At 45.9% G+C, this 21,886-nt stretch overlaps 1 protein-coding gene across 2 annotated transcripts; it reads right to left on the reverse strand.

Moving 5' to 3' along the window:
• Positions 1 to 698: 698 nt before the first annotated feature.
• On the reverse strand, positions 699 to 21,752 carry GP2 (glycoprotein 2). Of its 2 annotated transcripts, none has more exons than XM_065924441.1 (11): positions 17,087 to 21,752; positions 15,734 to 15,909; positions 12,794 to 13,234; positions 12,192 to 12,302; positions 10,791 to 11,008; positions 10,147 to 10,295; positions 8,789 to 9,034; positions 7,746 to 7,908; positions 6,017 to 6,101; positions 4,504 to 4,548; positions 699 to 1,192 (listed from the first exon to the last, which is right to left on the reverse strand). In XM_065924441.1, exons 2-11 carry the CDS (start codon positions 15,819 to 15,821, stop codon positions 1,134 to 1,136), a joined length of 1,605 nt encoding a protein of 534 aa, XP_065780513.1. In that variant the 5' UTR covers positions 15,822 to 15,909; positions 17,087 to 21,752; the 3' UTR covers positions 699 to 1,133. The 2 variants fall into 2 exon arrangements, with proteins under 2 accessions (XP_065780513.1, XP_065780514.1); XM_065924442.1 differs by having other exon boundaries at positions 15,734 to 15,929.
• Between the last annotated feature and the right edge of the window lie 134 nt (positions 21,753 to 21,886).

The following is a 21,886-nucleotide window of genomic DNA, read 5'->3' on the forward strand; positions in this document are numbered from 1 at the left end:
GTGCAGTGGTAAAGAATCCACCTGCCAATGCAGGAGATGCAAGAGACGCAGGTCTAGTCCCTGGGTTGGGAAGATCCTCTGGGCTAGGAAATGGCAACTCACTCCAGTATTCTTGCCTGGAAAATTCCATGGACAGAGAAACCTGGCGACTACAATTCATGGGTTCAAAAAGAGTCGGACAGGATGGTGCACACACTCCTGCTGATCTCCTAGCCTTGATCCTATCCTGAAGCCCTTTCCCTGAAGCTGGCTTGGAGGGGCCTCAAGCATAGCATTCTCTATCTGAGGCATCTTTGCGGAATCTTTGTGAAGGTTCATTCAAGGTTTCCAGAAAGGGATTTTGCTCACCCTCCAGGCTCTGCTGCTACATCTTCAGGGCAGAATTGGTGCATTATTTTATACTGGGACTCCCTGCTGAACCCTTCAGAGCAAGGGCATCATTATTTACCACTAGAGGTGTGCTCTTGGGAGACAACATCTCTGCACCCAAACTGAGCAGTTCTTCTAGCATCCAGGTCTCAGGGGTAGGAGTTTGTATAGTCCTAGGTATGTCAAAGCAGGTCTCCAGTGTGGCGGGGTCAGGGAAGCAACAGGGACTAGTCTTCTCTGGTGCAAGGTCTCCAAAACTGGCCATGTTACAACATGTTTCCATAGAAATTGTGGAAACCATGATGGAAATACACCAGAGGAAGTGGGGTGAAAGCAAACATCAGCCTGTTCAATTTATTGGCAGTCAGAATGGAGGTACTTCGGCAGATTGTGGAGGGTACCTCTTTTACAAGCTCTGCCCCTGCTCCTTCCCCTCATTGACATAGCCCCTCTTCCCTGAAGCTGTGAACATATGTTATACTTGTAGACACACAAGCACCTACCAAGTTTGCTTTCAAGAGCCCGCTAATGAATGAGAAAAGTCAGTCCAGGCCAGGTGTCAGAGTCCCCATCATGAGAAAAAGAGGAATACAAAGGCATTGAGAGTGTTAAACCAGGGGAAGCTCTTCTTTTTCTCCAAAACTAGTCAGGCCTGGAGACTACGTGATTTGTTTGAAGACAGAACCAGCAGAGCGGCAGGGTGACTGGAAGCCATCACCAGAGGGAAGAACACAAGCTTCAAGGCCAGATGCCCAGCTGAGCTCTCAGGGCAGCCCAGCCAGGAGGACAGGCAGGAGAACCGCGGACCAGGCCGCCAGGAACCCTGAAACACAAGAGAGGACTGTCGGGTGCTGGGCTCTGGAGCTCAGCAGACAACATGAGGCGGCATCCCTATCTTCTGCTGGACAAGGATGACAAAGCCAGAATATCCTTAATATCTATTTTAGATTTCTGCCCCTGGGAGGTGGCAAAGGGCCATGTCGTAGAGGCAAAGCTGACTCACCACCACCAAACACGCCATTTCCCTGTGGGCACACAGGAAGGTACCTTTTCCCACATGCATTGCAGTAGGTAGGACCGTATGACTGGATCTGACCAGTAGAATGTGGGTAGAAGTCACACGTGCCACTTTTAGACCTGGTTCTTAAAGCCTCCTACATAATTTTCCATGCTCCCTCATCCAGCATCTAGGGACCAGATGCAGAGGCTCCAAGAGGGGACTTTCAGGGGACAGCAGAGTTGCCAGAATTTACCGGAAGGTAAGAACTCCAGTTCCTAATGACTGTAAAGGGCACTGAGGGGCATCTTCCAGTGATTTCATGGGAAATAAACTATTGCATAAAAGCCCAGAAAGCTGTGGCTCGCTTGTCACAGTAGCTAGCATTACTCACTCTAATACTGAAGAGGCAGAAAGACACTGAGGGCAGAAAGAGAGGTTAGAAAAGCATTACCTCTGACGCCTGACTACTTAGTTTAGAATCCCAGCTCTGCAACTAGCTATGCAGGCCCAGGCGAGTTATTGAACCCCTCTGTGCCTGAAAATCCTTGTGTGCAAAATAGGATCATTACTAACAGCTATTGCTACATGAGATTTTTGTAAGGCAAGTGAGTGAACTCATAGCAAGCATTTAGAACAGTGCCTGACACATGGTAAACACCATGTAAGTATTGGTTTTGAAAATCGGACTCTAAGATCTGGGAGGTTGGAATCATATCTCTTCTGATCGTTACTGTATACTAAGGGTTAAAGAAGGGCTTGTCTCCTGGATCATAGCTGTCTCCTATTAGAGAACCTAGGAGAGGCACGTGCAAGCCCCTTCCACCCAATACCAGATTATAGTGGCTCTCCAAGCCCTAAATTTCAAAATAACTTGCTGATGTCCTCAGGAGAGAGAGGGAGAAGAATATCACAATTTTCAGAAATATATCACTATATGACAACCAGCTTATAATTATGAAACATAGGTTGATGCTCAATTAATTCTAAAACGTCATAAATGGCTGTGGGAAATAGCAAACTATGAAAGCCATGAGTGTATTCTTGCGGTAGTCTGCTACCACATCATGTTGGAGTGATTCCGTCCGTTTTCAAAAGTCTCCAGAAACCAGTACCCACTAAGAAATTAGTCAATTTAGCAAAGTCCATTGTGAAGCCAGGCTGTTCCAGGGACTATGCTAACCCAAAGGCCTGGAAGAAATGAATGAGATTGAGGTCCCTGAGCTCAAGCTGCTTGTAGTCTGAGCTCTAACCACCCTCTTTGATGAGTACTGCTTTTCTGAGCATTGTCTAAATGTTAGCACTGAGGTTATTTGGAAACGTTTAGACTGTTATCTAGTTGGAGATTTGAGGATGGGCAGAACTTTTTAATGTCTGGGTTGACCAGTATAGGCCATTTTGGGGGATAGTGAAATCTTAATAGCATTGCTTTCCCTTTGGACCAAAATATATTTCTTAGATTTGTCTCCCTACTGAACTCCAATTCATTCATCAAAACCACATTCAGATGTTAACATCAGCTGAAATTCTCTTCTAATCGTGTCCAATACAATTAATTACTCTTCTGCACTATCTACTTGCTTGTGATTTATTTGTTTATATGAGTATCTCATTTTTGCAACAGTTGTGCATTTTTCCTACAGGGCTTGTTCTGCTAATATTTGCACACCTGGCTCCTTTTTCTCATTTAGTTCAAATATTACCTCCTTCAAAACATTTTCTGACTATTTATCCATTTTGATATCCATTCTTCCTTCCTTATCTTGTTAACAGATCCATCAAACATTGGTTGGGTGTATGACCATCCAGGATAAAGACTGTATTTCCCAACTTCCTTTGCGGCCAGATGTGGCCATGTGATCAGCACTGATCAATGAGATGTAAGTGAAGATACTAGGTGTCAGCTTCCAGGATTGTTCCTTAAAAGTCATTGACTTCTCCCAAGTTCCCTCCATCCTGGCCTAGATACAAAGATTGGTGTTCTGTCTGCCCTCTTGGACCATGAGTATGATGGTCACATCCTAAACATGGTAGAGGGGTGAGATGGAAGGAGTCTGGATTCTTTTTTTTTTTAGAACCCAATCCCAACTAATATGTGTGGCATGAGTAGTTACCATCATAAGGTAGCAAAATCATTGCTAAAAAATTTCATCAGTTAGTCACTCAAGAGAACGTTCCTATTGAGGAGGGGAATTCTCTGTCCAGTGCAATAACTCAGGCCTTTAAGTACAGGGGAAATGGACTTGGTTAATTACTACTGCTTTATAGTAATGCCCTATTGCAGAAAGATGAGAAATGGAGGGGTTTTAATAGTTAGGGCCAAGTGAGAGAGCCAGAGTGTCTCTTTGGTTAGGTAACTTTGTAAGAGGCCCTCATTTCCAGCATTAGGAGAGTGGATACCCCTGAGGAGCAAATTTGGACTCATTGTAGTTGCCAGGCTTAAAAGATGGTTGAACGGTCTGTCTCGGCAGCTTTGCAACAATGTCAGAGCCCTGGTTGGAAAAACCTGGGGACTGAGGAATGTGGAGTGGGGTCATCTGGATAGAGGCTCTGATGGATTATGATCCCTGAACCAATGCCTTCAGAGCCTCGCTCTCTTTGTTAGGAGCTAGCCTTCCCCCACCCAAGAAAAGAGTCTGGATTCTTGATGACCTCATGATGCTGGCCTGTTAGTCCTGGATTGCTTGCCTTATTGACTTCATTCATGTGTGAGAGAAATAAACTTCTGTATTATTGAAGGCAGTATTACCCATGCTGGTAACTTTCTATCACATCATCATTCTCTTCTATTTCTAAATTGCCTTCTTAACTTTTTTTAAATCTATTTTGAAACTGGAACACAATCTCCATTAGGGCAGGCAACTGACCTGTACCATTCACCACCATAGCTTTAGTGCCAATAGCAATGCCTAACACAGTTGGTGCTCAATAAACACTTTTTTGTCTAATGATGGTGCTCCTGCTGCACTGTGAGCATCTCTAGAGCCAGCTAGGGTTTGATTCATTTCAGGGTTCATAGTTCTGAGCACAGTTCTTGGGGCCTGGCACATAGAAGAAGCTAAATAAATATGCCCTGATTTAAAAAGAAAGAGAGTTGGGAGGGAGGGCTGTGGGAAAGGCAAGAGAATATAATGTACCTGCAGTGCTGGGTGTTCCACTCATGACACCAAGAGCCTGGGCACCTGGAGACAAGATCAGAAGATGAGCGTTTCCACAGTCATGCTCCACTGGCTATGGCACTGCAGCCACAGTTGCTCCAAGACCTCCTGGACCTGGTCATCGCAGTCACTTGCAGTCCACAATGTGGAAACATCTATTATTTAGCAAGTACCTCTCTAAACACATCTCATGCATTTGAAACTTAATCCCCCTGAGAGATTTGTGAAGAGTGTTCTCATTCCCATTTGACAGATGAGAAGACTGAGGCTCAGCAATGTCTGCCCATAAGTGGAAGAGTTTGGATTCGAACCCCAGTCTACCTGATTACAAAGTGGAAGTTCTCAATCCCTCCTCCCTCCTCCCTGATCTACCCTGTGACAACACATGAGCTTCTAGTGGAAGATTCAAAAAAAGAACAAGATAACTAGAGGCAGAGTCTTCTTCATGGGACAGCCTCAGTTTGCTTATCTGGAGAATGGTAGTGGTAATAGTGCTTATGTCCCTAGACCGTTGTGAATATTCCATGCGATGATGCATATAAATATGGTGCCAGGCAGGAGGTATTATTATTAATGTTGCTATTATTAATATTATTAATGTTGCATGCGTGCTAAGTCGATTCAGTCGTTTCCGACTCTTTGCGACCCTATGGACTGTAGCCCACCAGGCTCCTCTGTCCATGGGATTCTCCAGGCAAGAATACTGGAATGGGTTGCCATGCCCTCCTCCAGGGGATCTTCCTGTTCTAGGAATTGAGCCAGGGTCTTTTATGTCTCCCGTATTGACAGGTGGGTTCTTTCCCACTGGGGCCACCTGGGAAACCCATTATTAATGTTACTGCTCCTTAATCTCTCTAGAACAGAAAAAATGCTTTCAGTTTTTTGGATCTTTTGATTCTGTCAATTCAGTGCAAGTAAAAGCCATGAGAGTGCTGCTAACCTGAGGGATAGACAGATGAAAATTTAAGGAGCGTTTGGAAAGCTTCTCCTACGTCATGCCCCAGAACGCCATAACTGAATTTTGAGAAACATGGTCATTCTTCAGAAACCTAAGTTGGTTTAGCACTTAGATCTCAAAGGGATTGAGTTATAAGCACCTGGCTGGAGGGAAACAACAAAAGACACACGCTTGGGAATCAGCCTGAGCTGGGTTCAATGCTAACTGCAGCTGCTCATGAGTGGGTGATCTTGGGTGAGTCACTTAATCTCTCTGAGCCTCAGTTTCTCACCTGTAAAATGGATGCAGTTGGGAAGGATTGAGTCAGTGCATTTGGAGAGCTTAGCCTGATCTCTAGCACACAGGAAGCCCAGCACAAGTGGCAAATGCTATTATCATTACCCAGAACATCTCCTGGAAAGATGCATTCACCACTGGGTTTCCTGAGGAGGCAGAAAAGGACCTGGGCTGTTAAGTTGGTGACCCCAGGCACTTAAGGTTAACGGTCAGCACTTAGCCAGCTGGAACCATCAGCAGGACTTGACTACTTCTTACCTTTGCGAGTGATGGGTCCCAGATCTAGAACCCGGGCTGGGTCAATGGCCACTCCTTCACTGCGGAGTTGACTTCTTGAGCAAGACTGTGGGGATGGAGAATTCTCATTATATCAAAATGTAAAGGCATGTTCCTATCCAAAGTGCTCCTGCCATGAACAGCTCTGGCCCAGGAATGGGCCCCCACCCACAATATGATCCTGACTCTGATGCTGTGGTTTTCTCAGTCTAGAGAATTCTCAGTCATGTCAAATGAACCTGGGTTTGAATCCTCTCTTTTTTTTCAGTTGTTTAACTTGGGATAAATGACAACACCTGTCTACTATTATTAAATCATATCTTTCCTGTGAAGGTTAAAAGGAAATATGTATGCAACATACAGGCACACAGCAAGCACTCAAGAAATGCCAACTGTTAGTAGGCAGTGTTGAATCTGGGTTAAGAAAATGGACGTGTAAGTCACACCTCAGCCACAGCATACTCAGCCCTGGTACTTTCTAGCTTTGAGGCCCTTAGGCAAGTAACCTCTCTGAGCTCAGTTCCTTCACCTCTAAGATGTGGTTGATAGAAGAATCTACTTAAAAGTGTGCTGTGAGAATTAAATTGGATAAGGCACATAAAAGTTTTAGAATGGTGCCTGACACAGGCTTAAAACTCAACATTCAGAAAACCAAGATCATGGCATCCGGTCCCATCACTTCATGACAAATAGATGGGGAAACAATGGAAACAGTGACAGACTTTATTTTCTTGGCCTCCAAAATCACTACAGATGGTGACTGCAGCCATGAAATTAAAAAATGCTTGCTGCTAAGAAGAAAAGTTATGACCAACCTAGACAGCATATTAAAAAGCAGAGAATTACTTTGTCAACCAAGGTCCATCTAGTCAAAGCTATGGTTTTTCCAGTATGGATGGATGTGAGAGATGGACTATAAAGAAAGCTGAGCACCGAAGAATTGATGCTTTTGACCTGTGGTGTTGGAGAAGACTCTTGAGAGTCCCTTGGACTGCAAGGAGATCCAACCAGTCCATCCTAAAGGAGATCTGTCCTGAATATTCTTTGGAAGGACTGATGCTAAAGCTGAAACTCCAATACTTTGGCCACCTGATGCGAAAAATTAACTCATTTGAAAAGACTCTGATGCTGGGAAAGATTGAAGGCGGGAGGAGAAGGGGACGACAGAGGATGAGATGGTTGGATGGCACCACCAACTTGATGGACATGAGTCTGAGCAAGCTCTGGGAGTTGGTGATGGACAGGGAAGCCCGATGTGCTGCAGTCCATGGGGTCACAAAGAGTCGGACACGACTGAGCAACTGAACTGAACTGACCTGACACAGAGTAAGCACTAAAAGAAGTCAACTATTATTAAAATCATTTAAAATGTTCTGTACCAAGGAAACGTAGTAGACAGGCTCTTTCATCTAATATGCTTCCTGGGGATACTATAATTACTTACACATGAGCTTTTGGAGACTTAAGTTACATCCATTCATCCTTTCTTCCCTCTCTTTCTCTGTTTCTTCTTCCCTCCCTTCCATTAATTCATCCATCCATTCATCTTTCCATTTCATCATCTATCTGATTTTCTTTCTCTCCCTTTCTCCCTTCCTTTCTCCTTCCCACCCTCCCTTCTTTCAATCCATCCATAATTCCAATAAACATATATTGGAGGTACCAGGCCCCATCTCAGGCACTGGATAGTTTAGTCCAAAAAGATACTCACCGGTTGGCACTCTTCTTTAATGAAGTCACAGAGAGAAACCTCACAATGCAGGAAAACTAGGTCATAATTTCCAGCAAACATGAACATCTGAACTGAGAACCGGGTTTCCGCTGACACCCCATTCTCTTCCACGGAGATAGTGGAATCACGTTGATTTGGGCAGCTGGGATGGTGACAGAGATAAGGATCTACCTTCTAGAAAAACTTGGGGGGTCTAAGCTCTAATTGCATTTCTAATCTGCATCCAATGTAAAAACAGCATTGGAGAGAAATAAAGAGCTTCCCCATCCCCCAACCAAGGTTTATTCCAACCTATAGCACAGACTTCTATTCGTCCAGGTTTTCTCCACAATGTGACCAATAAACTCACATGGTTTAAATTTGGGGGCCTACAGTCCCCAGAATGAGACAGACTGATTTCAAATTTCAGCCCAACCCACTTTTTAACTAAATGATCGTGAGCTGATTACTTAATTTTACTGAACCTCAGTTTTCTTATTTGAAAAGTAGGGACAGGAATATGTACTTTCTAGGGTTGATGTGAGCATTTAATGAGATAATCCTTGTATTCTGCTTAGCACAATGCTTGGCACACAGCTAAACTCTATGCTAAATACTAACTAGTATTTTTACTACAGTTTGAATCATGATCTATAGACAGGCATTTTCCTTTGTGTTTGCCGGTTAACAACATCCAATAATATTTTGTCCCATAACACACTGTTTTCATGTTGTTTAGTCAGTGTTAACATCAGTATAAAAGTCCCCTTTGATCTATGAACCTCCTGCCAAAATGATAAAAGATACTGAAAAGAAAAATAACTGGCACTTCTTTACCTTGATCATCTATTGTGCATTAATCTTTTAAGGCTAAAATTTCAGGAGAGATATTTCTGAGTCAAAGGGTCTGCTCCTGTCATACCGAATTGTTTTCCCAAAGAGGCAAGCCGATTTACACATCTGCCAGGCAGGGATGAGCTGATCTCTGTCCTCTACCCCAAACCTCGTTTAAGTCTAAAGATAACCCCAGCTTGTCCAGTTACCCGTTCCGGATGATGAAGTACTTCACAGGGTCAGTCTTGTCTCCAGTGGGCGTGGCATAGCAGTTCCTCAGCACCAGGTTAAATCGGGACGTGTCCCCTCTCTCCAAGATGGCGCCCACGTAGAGCATGGATTCAACAGACAGAACGACGGCAGTCCCTTCATAAGGAGACCTGTAGTCCTGGTCTTGAAAGAGGGCCATCCTGACAGTGAACTCTCCCTCCCCATCCATACTGATGTTCAGGGAACTGCGAACACCAAAACCACAAGAGTGAGGTTTTGAACAGTGAGGATAAAATCAAGTCCCACACTTGTGTAAGATTATGAAGCCAGAGGCACACCTTTGATTCCTAAATGCATGATTCATTTACTTATATCAAACATTTACTATCTTCTAGGCATTAAACTCAACAAACGGATGTCTGACTTCAGGTTTCCTACCAGTCTTTCCTGCATAAGAGGGCGCATATACCTCCTTCACTCAAAGAACACCTCCATCTTCTCACCTGTAGAACTGGGCTAATTTTCAGTGCAACATAATTTTCAGTGAAACATCAATTTTAACAAGATAAATAAAACAGCTTTAATATTTATTTTTTTATGAACCTTGGGCCCCAACATATTACAGACTGAAAACTAGAAATTGCACTATAAAATTTCTAATCCTGATTCTGCCATTCTGTGAACCCAGGAGGCAAAAAGGTAATGGGGACAGGCACTCTGGGTTTCTAATACCCCAGAAAGTCTCCTTAGCACATCTAGGAATGCCGCGGAATTCCGTCAGCAGGGACCATTCCAGGCACAGTTAGATAGCAGTGAACAAACGATGAGACCCCTACCCAAATTGAATTCCACCCAAATTGCTATTTGGTTCTGTATCTGATGAATTTATCCATTCAAAGCTGGTCTGGCTTAAATCCCACATATGCAGGTAAGCTTTCCTGCCCCCGGCTTTCCTCCCCAACCAAGATGAGGTCAGGGACCCTTGTTTCCTGCTCCCACAGCACCCTGTGCCTCCCCTACATTGCCTGCATCTCACTTGTAAATTATTTTTGATATAATGAGTTGTTTAATGCCTTTCTACCTCAAGATAAGTGAAATCGTCATGCTCTTCTGTTCCTTAGCTTATTTAATTAACACTGTTTCATGTCGTTGCATTGCTTCATAGTAATAATCTTCAATATCCATAAAATATTCTATGCCTGATTTGTTCATGCCGAACATCCTAATACATAATCAACAAATATTTGTGGAATGAATGGAAGTTCCTGAGGGAGGTGGGCAGCATCCTGTGGACATGATAAAATGTGCGTGAAGTCAGTCAGGGTTATAGGTCAAAGGGGAAAGATCAGTGCTATACCTTACAATGGGCTGCAGGGCAGTTTGAAGGCTCACTCTCATGTCCAGTGGGTAGGCACACTGGAAGTTGATGCTGAGGATGGTGTCTCTGATGATGAAATCGTTGACCAAGGAGAGGGTGTTTTTGTAGATGGCATGGGTCTGGTTACTCTTTGGCATAAAAACAAGACCACATATATGTTGACATGGATGCAGGTACAAGTGTATCTGGGATTCAGGTCTGTGTGACTCCAGAGCTGATGCTGTCAATCAAGCGGACAACCCTGTCCTCTGATCTCACGGAGGCAGGGGGCCTCCTCCCCCAGGGGCACTGGCACTTTATTGGAAGGGGAATGAGGACCCCAGATCGAAAACTAGAAGAATAAACTGTTGACTCTCGGTAACAGTCAGGAACTGCCACGCTTGCGCCTTTGTGAACCCCTCCCACATCATCCCTAAGTGAAAGAATCATAAGCATAGCTTTCATTTACTGAGGTTAAGCATCAAGCCTATTCTAAGCTGCCTCCTGGACCAACATGCGTAATCTCACATGCCCCTAGAGGTCCGTGTAGGCTAAGTGACTTGTCCAGGGACTCACAGTTACTGAGATAGACCTCGCCTGCCCAGCTCCTGCACCCTGGCAGCAGGGATATAAACATCATTCACCTCCAGAATGTTTCCGCAGGCACCAGCCTGGGTGGGATTGGTCACGGATATCCAATTCTCCTCTTCACTCTGCCCGAGGCTGCTGCAGTTCCAGTTCCCGTCTCGCAGGTAGGCATGGACCTCATCTCCAAAACCCAGGCTTCCCAGCAGACACTTGTCCAGTGACACTTTGATCTCCCTGTCCCCACAGTCCAGCTGAGGCTGCAAACTGTGCACATCTGGAAAGTCGAGGGGAAGGCAGGTAGAGTAGATAGGGGTCTGGAAGGAGTGGGCAGAGCTCACACAATGTGCCCTTTGGCAAACCACCTTGCCCACAAGGAGGCTGGGGAGACTAGAGGGGCCTGAGGCCCACGTGGGGTTTATACTCAGGCTTGTGGTAGGTGAGGCTGGCCAAGATGCCCTGGGCCAAGATTTCCAAGCATGCTGTGTGCAGGCTTGGCTAAGGCTCTCACGTCTGGTCCCCACTGGGACCCAGAGCAGATCATCTCAAAATATGCCAAATGGTGTATTGATTATTTTGAATTAAAGTTACTTAAGTTGCAACTAATGCAAGAGCCACACTCTGACACACCTCTCTGTTTCCCTGAAAACAGAAAATGATTCTCCCATATGAAAGGTGCTCTCTATGCATGTGGAGTAGAAGGACACGCTTGCCACCATGGATAGGCTCCTTCTTGTCCCTCAACATAGAACACTCTCTCCTCCTCAGGGGTAAGGAGTATGCACAGAGGAAAGCAGGCTTGTGCCCAAAGCAAGAATCAGAGGCCCTCATTCGAGTCTAGGAGGGAAGGAGATCGTCTCACTGGGAAGCTCCTCCAGCTCCCACCCAGGGCTTACGGCTCATCTGTAGCCATGGGTCACCTGCCTGTGCTTGCTTACCTGCTGGGATGACAAGAACATCACACCCAGAGCCTGCCCGTTTGGACTGTTGTGATTGAATTCTCCTAAAAGCCCTGCATGGTGGTTCTTTTTTTTTTTTTTTTAATTATTATCTCACCTGCATTTTACAGATAAGGACATTAAGTTTCTGAGAGGATAGTGGCTGGTCCCAGGTCCCAGACCCCACCTGACAAATCCAAAACTGACAGGAGTCTGCCCCTGTTCCTCACATGGAGACCATGCCGACACCTGAACATAACTTCCAACACTGGCAGAGTCCTCATCCTCAGTATCTTTGTCCCTTGTGAGTCAAGCCCACCCATTCCCGAGGCCACAGTCCAGTGGCTGACCTGGAAGTGTGCCCCACCCCTGCCCGCATCCTTGCAAACTCACTGGCTGGGCACTTCTCCTCCGCGGACCCCGGTTCCACCACTGCTGACTGTGGTCCACACCTAGTCCTGACCCTCAGGAGCTCCCTCCCTCCTGCCCTGCCTGCTGGGTCAGCACAGTCCCAGTGCTCACCGGAGACGTTGAGGTCCTGTCTGCAGAAGCAGCCCCAGGTGCCACTGACCAGGCGACACTCTTCCTCGGGGCGGCAGGTCCTATTACACTTGTCCTCCAAGGTGGCAGGGTCTGGGATGAGGCATGGAGGAAGAGGATCAGGGTGCATAGCAGGGTGGACTTGAGGCCACCAAGGCCTACCTTATCATTCTACAGAAGATTTGCCATGTTTGGCAAGGGTTGCACCACATTTGGTGGAAGCGATAAGCCTCAAACTTGAATTTCCCAATTCCCGATCCGGTAGGGTGAGAACCTTGGAGCTGCCATCTTGGTGCTTTTACTACAGGGCAGGTGCTATTCCCAGAACTTTCCACACATTAACTCTTTCAGTTCACGTGTAGACCATGTGGGGGTGGGGGTAGCATTTGGATCGTGGAGCTGGGGTGCTAGGTTCAAATCTGGCTCTGCCACATTCCCAACTCTGTGATGTTGGGAGAATTGCTTAACCTGTCTGTGCCAACTGCAGGCGCTGAATCAAGGCTGTTCTGTTCAGTCTCCTCCTGCCCCGCTGTGCCCACTCTACTGACCCTGGGCACTTCACCGGGCTGCCCCGCCCCGCTCACCTGTGCAGTATCTCAGGTTACATTGAGGGGTGCCCTCCAACTGATACACGTGGTACGGGCCCGGGCAGGCCTTCACCAGCACCTCTGTCTTCCAGAGGCAGCAGTTGGCACTCCAGTGGGCACAGGCGGTGCGGCTGACGATGCCCTCCCCAAGGCTGGGGTGGGTGCCATTCAGCCACAGGGGTGCAGACGTCTGGCATCGGAATGCGGGGACACAGGACTCCGGCATCCTGACTCCTCCATCCCCTACAAATCGGTACCAGCCGTTTTTGTCGCTGTCACAGCCCTGGATGTCTTCTGTGTTCTCGGTGCTTCGAAAGGGTTCATTCAGGAGGGTGTAATTCTGGCAGGGGTCAAAACAGAACTGGGCGTCTGGGGTGCCAGGGGCTCCGCAATCCAGGTCCTCTTCATAGGAACCGGTGTCGGTGGAGTTGCTGTAACCTGGAGAATAAGGGTATGCTTGGGTTTACGGAACAGACCCTGGGGCCGACAGGGTTTCCCTGCCCTACACGCTCTGTTTTGGGAATTCTAGGGAATCCAGTGAGGGCTAGAGGCACCTGATCCGTTAGTTGCACATCAGCCTTCATCGCCTTGGGGTCAGAATAATAGTGAGGGCTTTGTGTGGTATATTATAGGCATTAAGGACATCAGAGCCCCCACACTCTCTGCATAGCCCCAGAGGGTGTCACTCATACTGAGCCTGAGTGTTGATCCGGGCTCTGGACCTGTGCAGGGCTCCCCTCTGCCACCACACACTGTGGTTCTGCCTGCCAGTATTTGTTTTCCTCACTGGAAATGTAGTACAGGCTCATGGGAGAAAACTCGAAGGTCATTAACATGAATAAAGTAGAAATGACACCTGTCATAATGCATTCCATTCCCAGACGTAATCATAAATTTGTCATACAGTTTTCAGACCCTTCCTATGCATATGTTTAAAATGTAGTTTTTTTAAAAAAATAAAAATGGGTTTAATACTTTGCAGTTTTCTTTCCACTTGCATTTATTATTTAGTATATCATAGAGATATTTCCTTTATCAGTAGATGGTGATTTCTCAGCCTCAGCTCTACTGATATTCAGGCTGGATAATTCTATGGGGGGACGGGCACTGTCCTGTGCTCTGTAGAATGTTTAGCAGCTTCCTTGAGTTTTCTTCCTAGATGCCAAGAGTACTCCTCCCTGAAGTTGTTTCCGGATATTGCCAATTGTCCCCTGAAAAGCAAAATCACCCCCCACTGAGAACCACTGGGTCTAATAGGGCCATTCCCCATTGCTGGTCTCATGGTTTTTAACAGATTCAAGGACTGTGATGTGTGAAGATCTGGAGAAGTAAAGCAGGGGTGGACACAGGGAGGAAGTCATAGGCCAGACAGTCTGGGTTTAAATCCAGCTCTGCACCTGCTGACTGGCTGACCTTGGCAGATGGTTTAATTCCCCTGAGACTCTTCTGCAAAACACCACCTGTAAGCTAATACAAATATCATCCATTCCTGTACTTCAGGTCATAGTTGCCACACAGGTGTCCATCTGTCCTTGTATTTGTCTCGTGTTTTTTTCTCTTTATTTATACACTTAAATTTTGTACATTTATTGTATTTAAGTTTATCTCAAAAAAGAAAAAAAGCAACTGAAAGTAATATTGAACTCAGAATAATCGTTTGCATGCTGAAATATTTACAGATAAAATGCACTGATGCCTGTAGTTTACTTTTTAAATTTTTTAAAAACCTTTTATTTTGTATTGAGTGATTAACAAGGTCATTATATATTTCATATATTTCTTTCAGTGATTCTCTTTATAGATTCATTTCATCTTAAGGAATAGTATCCATAGGTATGATGTATTAGTTATATGGTTTAATACCCATGAAAAAAAGTACATATAGCTTAGCTACCAAAAATTCTCTCTTTTTTTTTGTGGCTATACGCTGAAGCATGTGGGATCTTAGTTTCCCAATCAAGAAGTGAACTCTTGCCCCTGCAGTTAAGAGTTTGCCATGCAACCTCATTTCGGGCTATGCATGCCCCATTTGGGAGAATAAACCTTTAAAAAACTGTTAGAAGGTTAAATGAGGTACAAGTACTAGGTGTAAAATGGCATGCACAGGACCTGGAGCCTAGTAGTTCAAGCTAGTTCTCTCCTCTAGTTCTGATATGCTGAATAGTACAAATGCCCTCATGATGAATTAAGTACATTCTCCCAGGGTCACATTCCTTTTTTTCTTTTGATGCATTAAACTATTTAATGGGTGATCGTGTGCCCAGCACTGATGCATTGATTACTGGGGCTCAGTCCATCCCCACAAAGCTGGGAGCACATTAGAGGAACTTTTAAGGAAACAGATTTTCAAGCCTTGCTTTTGTACATGCTTGTTTTAAGGAAAGGAGTCACTGCACTTATTATTCTTGGACTGGTTACTGCACACACTAATTTCCCAACAGAGGCCATGAGCTCAGTGCCTCCAGCCCCCTCCACAGGACATAGGCAGAAATTTTCACCCTTGTGCAAAGCCTAAGAACCCTTTCTACAAGCGTCTAAGATGCTGATCCATGGATCTTTGGAGGGACCACAGAGAGATCACTAAGCCTGGTCTCTTCATTTTACAGATAAGAAAACTGATCTGGAGGAAAGAGAGATGCTTGCCAAAACAAGGCACAGAGGGACTGGGTGCTTCATGTCCTTATGAACCCCAGCACTCTGATTACCACCATGTCCAGGCATAACAGATTTTAGCTGGCTCCCACTGCCCTTGAGGGGGAATTTCTGATTTGGCTCTTTGAGAAACTGACTAGATCCTGGTTTCTCTCATCTTGTTTCCCTCAGGTTTTTATCATGCCCCTGTCTCCTCACTGACCCTGAACCACATTTTCTGCTCTCCCCTGCTGCCTCTCCAGGTATCACGGGTCATCTGAGATGCCAGATGAGCAGAGTACTCACCTTGCTGCTCTGTAGATGACAGGGTCAGAATGTAGGAGGCCAGGGCCAGCCACAGGATAGAAGTCATCCTTTCCAGGAGCTGAGACATGCAGGTCACTCAGCAGCCTGCAGACTCTCCATGCAGTGGTCGTGGGGAGACCCAGATATGATCAGGGAGACCGAGGCTGTTCCCCTGACTGCAGGGGTAAGAAGGGAACTAGGGAACTCACATCAGTTAGCACATGACTTGTACCAAGCCCCTTGCATACTTTAGCTCATTTAAGACACCAAACCACTCTCCAGGAAAGGTATATTTATCATTCCCATTTTACAAATGAAATAGCTGTGACGCAGAGTAAATTAATCCCAGAAATATTTACTGCATTCCTCCTATGTGCAAGTACTATGCTGGAAGTGAAATAGCTTGCTTAGGCCCATTTTCTCAGAAATGTTCTGATGGTTTCTTTCATGAAGCCTGTATTGCTTTCAAGTCCTTTCTGTGACTTACAGAAAAGAGATGTTATAACAGGACCAGGAGATTTGTCAAGTGGGTGAGGTTGACAGCAAGAGAACCAAAGGCAAGCACAGAGCCAGCCAAGACTACCGAATGTCCTAGAAGGTCTCAGAGCAGTTACTACTCGGATCAAGGTAGAGGCTCTTGGAGATTGGATGGAGGGGAGGGTGACAGTGCTATGAATGTCTGCAGACAAAAGTAGCCACTCCCCTTTCTCGGTTCTGTGCCTCACGCACCGTGCTGAGAGAGCCTGAAGCATCCTCTGTGTATGTAGATGTCTGTGAGAGTGAGACCATGTCAGACTGAGCCCATCACGGGCTCCTCACATGGTGCCCAGAGCACAAGAGGTGCTCAGGAGACATTTGAGGGATGTGTGAATAAGAAGCAAGGAGGGAGAGGATAGAAACAAGGAACTGTGAAGAGCCTGCCAACACTCAAACAAATAACATCTCCTCTTCTGGGAAATTCTTTTCTCAAATGGGAAACTCTTTGGATAATGTCCTATAGCCTCTGAAAGACTTCAATTGAAGATAGCAGTTTGTTTCCAGCAGGGATATCGTGGCTATGTTATGAGAGAGTGCCCGGGACTGGTAATTCTTGGAGGTGAAATCCTAAGTAGACGCCTATCTTCCTGGCGGGTGGGGGGTGGGCAGTGTCCAGAGACAAGAGAAGGGAGCACTTTTTGCCCTGGAGCAGCCAGCACATAGCTGGAGGCACGGTTGAACTGGAAATACAGTGCTATCTGGAGTCTTCAATAAGGGCCAGGGTTCAAACTCCTTGTTGGATTCTGAAAGCGTCAAGTATCAGAGGAAGCCCCCAGGCTCGGTAGAAAGCCTTCTGGGGCTCAAAGCAGGACTTACCTGATGGCGAGACCACGGAATGTTCTTCCTTCTCTGGCTGTGGAAATGCACGTCTGCTGTGGACCGTCCTTTTATTGTCGTTTCCCACCCATGTGGCTCTCTAGGATTGGTGCAGAGATGTTAGCCTCCCAGGCATACACTGGGTTGGTTGGGTGCAGGTAAAATAAACAATTTACCAGAAAGGGTGGAGAAGGGAAGGTCCCTTTGTTCCCACACCCCCTGCCCACCACCCCCCTGCAGGTAGCCCTTCCAGCAGTCTCTCCTCCATGCAAATGCTTCTCTATAAACAAGAGCAGCATGTACTAAATGCTGAACACACCTGAGCACTGCTTTGCACCCATTATTTCTCACATTTAATCCTCACAATGAACCATGAAGTAGTACCATATTTATTACTGGAAACCAAACATTAATCAAAAGGAAGCTTAATATCCAAAGGGAAGTGGAGAGAAATCAAACAGGCACTTGTTTGCACAATAGATTTCCAATTGTTTCTTGCATTCCTAGCTAATCACCTTAGAACCCTTCTGTTTCTGTCTGGAACCACTCAACTTGAAGTCAGTTAGGACCAGGGGCGAAATAAGGAAGGGCGGATGGGTGTTTCTCATTTTTGGCCCATAGAATCTACTCAACTTCAGATGTTCCATGCTGAGAAGTCTGGGAAAGGCCAATCTGGGGATGTGTGAATCACAGACCAGCAAAGGCTAGCCTAGACCCTTGGACAAAATAGGCATCTGAAGAGCCTGTCCATATGTGGGCTACCCCAGAGACTGGGAGGTAGAGAACTGAGAGGAAGCTGAAGATCTTAGACTTTTAAATTTCAGGCTTGAAAAACAGAAAAAGAGACACAGATGTACAGAACAGACTTTGGGACTCTGTGGGAGAAGGCGAGGGTGGGATGTTCTGAGAGAATAGCACTGAAACAAGTATACTATCAAGGGTGAAACAGATCACCAGCCCAGGCTGGATGCACTGGGCTGGTGCACTGGGAAGACCCAGAGGGATAGGATGGGGAGGGAGGTGGGAGGGGGGATTGGGATGGGGAACACATGTAAATCCATGGTGGATTCATGTCCATGTATAGCAAAAACCACTACAATATTGTAAAGTAATTAGGCTCCAACTAATAAAAATAAATGAAAAAATAAATAAATAAATAAATTTCAGGCTTGAACCTGACTTTGTGGGAAAGTGGATATTATGGAATTAACAAAAGAGTCAAAGCTTCAGCAGAATAAATGGCCATTGCCTTTCTGTGTTACTCTGGGACTCTTCAAGGAGCCAAGGCTACAGGGTCAGGGAGCTGGGGGTCCTGCCTTGGTAACACCTTCCAGCAAAAACTCAACATGGACAAAGAAGAGATGGAATAAGCCACCTTCTTAAACATAGTGCATTTGGAGAAGAAACCCCTAAATGTGGAACTTATAACAGCTACAAAGGCTGGATTCAGAAATCCATCTGAGCCCACAAAATAGCCCACGTGTCCATTCCTTTTAGCCAGGTACCCACCCTAGTCTCCCCGGTGGCCACTCCCAACCTTCTTTCTTTTAAACAGTCTCTGCAGCCATTCCTACTCACGTCACTCTTCCACTTTCTCCATTCTCAGCAGGTGTCTTACATTCCACCTCAAGAAAATGTAGGCCATCACACTTAGCCTCGCTCAACTTTGTGTCCCCTTCCTCTAGAAACATAAACACCTACCTCCACTTTCCACCTCCTCCCCAGCTTCTGATAAGGTGATCTTTCCTCTTTTCAAAATCAGTTCCTCCACCTGTCTCTGACTTCTCCATTCCAATCTGAAAGTGAAAGTGAAGTCGCTCAGTCATGATTGACTCTTTGCGACCACATGGACTGTCTGAGGCATATGGCTAAGACTGCCTTGCAAATGTCTCCTCTTATGCAAGTCCACTGGACATTTTTCCTGGCCTCTTGTCAATGGATTTTTTGCTGCTTCCTTTAGGCACTCTGCATTTCCTTGACTCCCCTGCACCAATTGCTTTCTTTATTCTCCTCCATCTGGATACCTGTGCTCTAAAATTATCATGATCATTGTCATGATAATTACCTTCTTCCTCTAGTTGTCCTTGAGAGGGCTGTTGGGTCTTATCTTTCTTTGTTACTCCAGGGACTCTCGACTCTGCCTGGGAGGTGTCAAGTTATCTCACGGTTTCAAGTGCCATCCATAGGCTGATGAGTTCCAAATCTGTACCTCCATCCCTGACTACTTCCTTAATTTCAGATCCACCTTCCCGGGTGCCTGTGGGTGCCTGCTTTACTTGGACTGAGATGCTCAAGGCACCTTGAACCTTAGCAGGTCCACATCCTAACTCATCATTTCCCCTATATCCCGCCCTCCTCATTGCATCATCTATCTTAATCATTGGCACCACTGCTTACCTGGTCACCTGAACTGGAAACCTGGCTCCTGCCTTTACCCTCAGTCTAACACTGTCAGTAATTGCTAATATCTCAAATATTTGTGAACCTATCTTTCCTTCTTCATGCCCATTTCATCAACCTTAAGTCAGGCCACCATCATCTCTTAGAAGAGTGATTTTAACAGCTGCCTACTGGGTCTCTTTTGTTCTTGTCCCCTTTGATTCTGTTATCTCCCTGCAGCCAGATGTCACGGCATCACCTCTCTGCATTATTCCCCACCAATTGCATGTGAAATATCCTGGGATCTGACCCCTATTCACAGCTCCCACCTCATCTACAGCTTCTCCCAGCATACCATATGTTTGCTTGGATCACTCTGTGCCCAACCTCTTGCTACCGCTTACCGTTCAGGCTTGCCTCTCCCAGGAAGTCTTTCCTAAATTCCACAGGTTGGCTGGAGTTGCTCTTCTGTGCTCCTGTGCCTCTCTGGGTTGATTGCAGTCGCACTCAATTACCCACTAACCTATCTGTCTCCCTCTGAAGGTTGTAAGGTCTTTGCATATTTCAATCTTATCTTTGCAGTTCTAATGAGCACCTAGTAAGTACTAGTTGAGTTAGCAAATGGACAAAAATGACAGTATGTATGTTTAAGACCCTTTCCTGTGAGTGATGCCTCAAACTTTAGGTGTCCAAGTCTCAGTGAAAGCTTGGTAGAAAGACACAAGGCCTCAAGGCATTTGCACTTGCTGGCCAACCACTGGTAGTCTTCCTCAGATATTCATTTTCTTCTCTCAGTTTCTGCATCTCAGTGAGACCTTTCCCCAGTCATCCTATTAAACTAACACCTTCTTTGCCTTATTACTGCTGTTCCCCCCTCCCCCCCTGTCAGTTGCTTCAGTCATGTCTGACTCTTTGCGACCCTATAGACTGTGACCCACCAGGCTCCTCTGCACACGGGGATTCTCCAAGTAAGAATACCGGAGTGGGTTGCCATGCTCTCTTCCAGGGGACCATCCTGACCCAGGGATCGAGCCCACATCTCTCTATGTTTCCTGCACTGGCGAGCAGGTTCTTTACCACTAGTGCCACCTGGGAAGCCCCAGGTGGCTTATCACATAGCTATTGTTTAAACTTATCCCCCCTTTAAACATAAGGTCCTTATCAGCAAGGGCTCTGTTCTGATTACTGGCAATTTCTCCGCTGCCTATAAAAGTGTCAAGTCTTGAATTTATGCTCAAAATACTTGTCGAATATTGAGTTGAACAACTATCGGATAGCAAACAAGAGTGAAACATAAAGGGAAGAGGAAAAAAGGAACAGAGGGATAAAGGGATAAATTCTGATATATTTTTTCCTCCTGGACTTTGACCCTTGTTTTCATTTTTTTATGTTCTCTTGTACCTGAATCAAAGTATAGATTGTGCACACATCTAGCTGGCCCATCTGACCCTGGACGTCCTCCCATAGCTCTGACATAAAGGCAGCAGGCGTGGGGATTCAGTGCATGTCTGTGTGTGATAAGAGGTTCCTTAACTCGAGATGTGCTGACCTCATAGCCCCCTGTTTGCTGATACACACGTGTGGCTTTCCCTGGGATCAGAGGTTCTAAAAATGGGTCAGGGCCTTGGTCTCTTCTGAAAGCCACAGCTGGGGTCCAGGGAAGCAGCTGGCATCAAGGTGGACATTTCCCATGAGCATCAACTTCCTTTGGTCCACTTGTTAAAGAAGTCCAGAGCCCCTTGAGATATCTGGGTCTCCTGGGCGGTCTCCAGCTGTGCCTCCAAGGAATCTCATAGAGGTCTCCCTTGCAAAACATCCTCTCTCAATGGAGTTAATGGTCTGTTTTCTGTTTTTGCTGCCAAGTCCTTGTAAACAGGTCTACCTCTCCTGCATTGGGCAGGGAGAGAAGTGCAAAGGATGGCGGGACATGCCATCTAAATCCCTTATATAAGGATTGTGACACTCCAGAAGTCTGGGACTGTGTCTATTCTATTCAGGACTATCCTTTCCTAGCACCTAGCATAGTTCCTGGCACATACTGGGTGCTCAAATAAATGTTTCTGGAAAGCTGAATGAACCCTGGGAGGGTATCACAATTATCCCCATGATATAGAAGCAGCAGCCTCCTGTTATACCCTCCATTTCTGCAATGCCTGACAGACTTATGATTACTTGTTCAAGTTCTTTTTCCCTGCCAGGCCTTAAGCTCTGGGAAGGCAGAGATTGTTTACTGCTGTATCTCCAGTACATTGCCTGGATCATAGTAGGTGACCAGCAAATATTTCTTGACTGACTGAAAGGATAGATGGATGGATAAAGTTCAGAGACAGTGTGCATTTTATTTAAGCTCATAAAACCAGAGCTGAACCCAGTCTGTGACCAGACCATGAAGTCCATGAGGGCAGGAATGGAGTCTGGTTT

Source organism: Muntiacus reevesi, chromosome 2, assembly GCF_963930625.1.
Source record: "Muntiacus reevesi chromosome 2, mMunRee1.1, whole genome shotgun sequence".
Taxonomy (NCBI): Eukaryota; Metazoa; Chordata; class Mammalia; order Artiodactyla; family Cervidae; genus Muntiacus; species Muntiacus reevesi.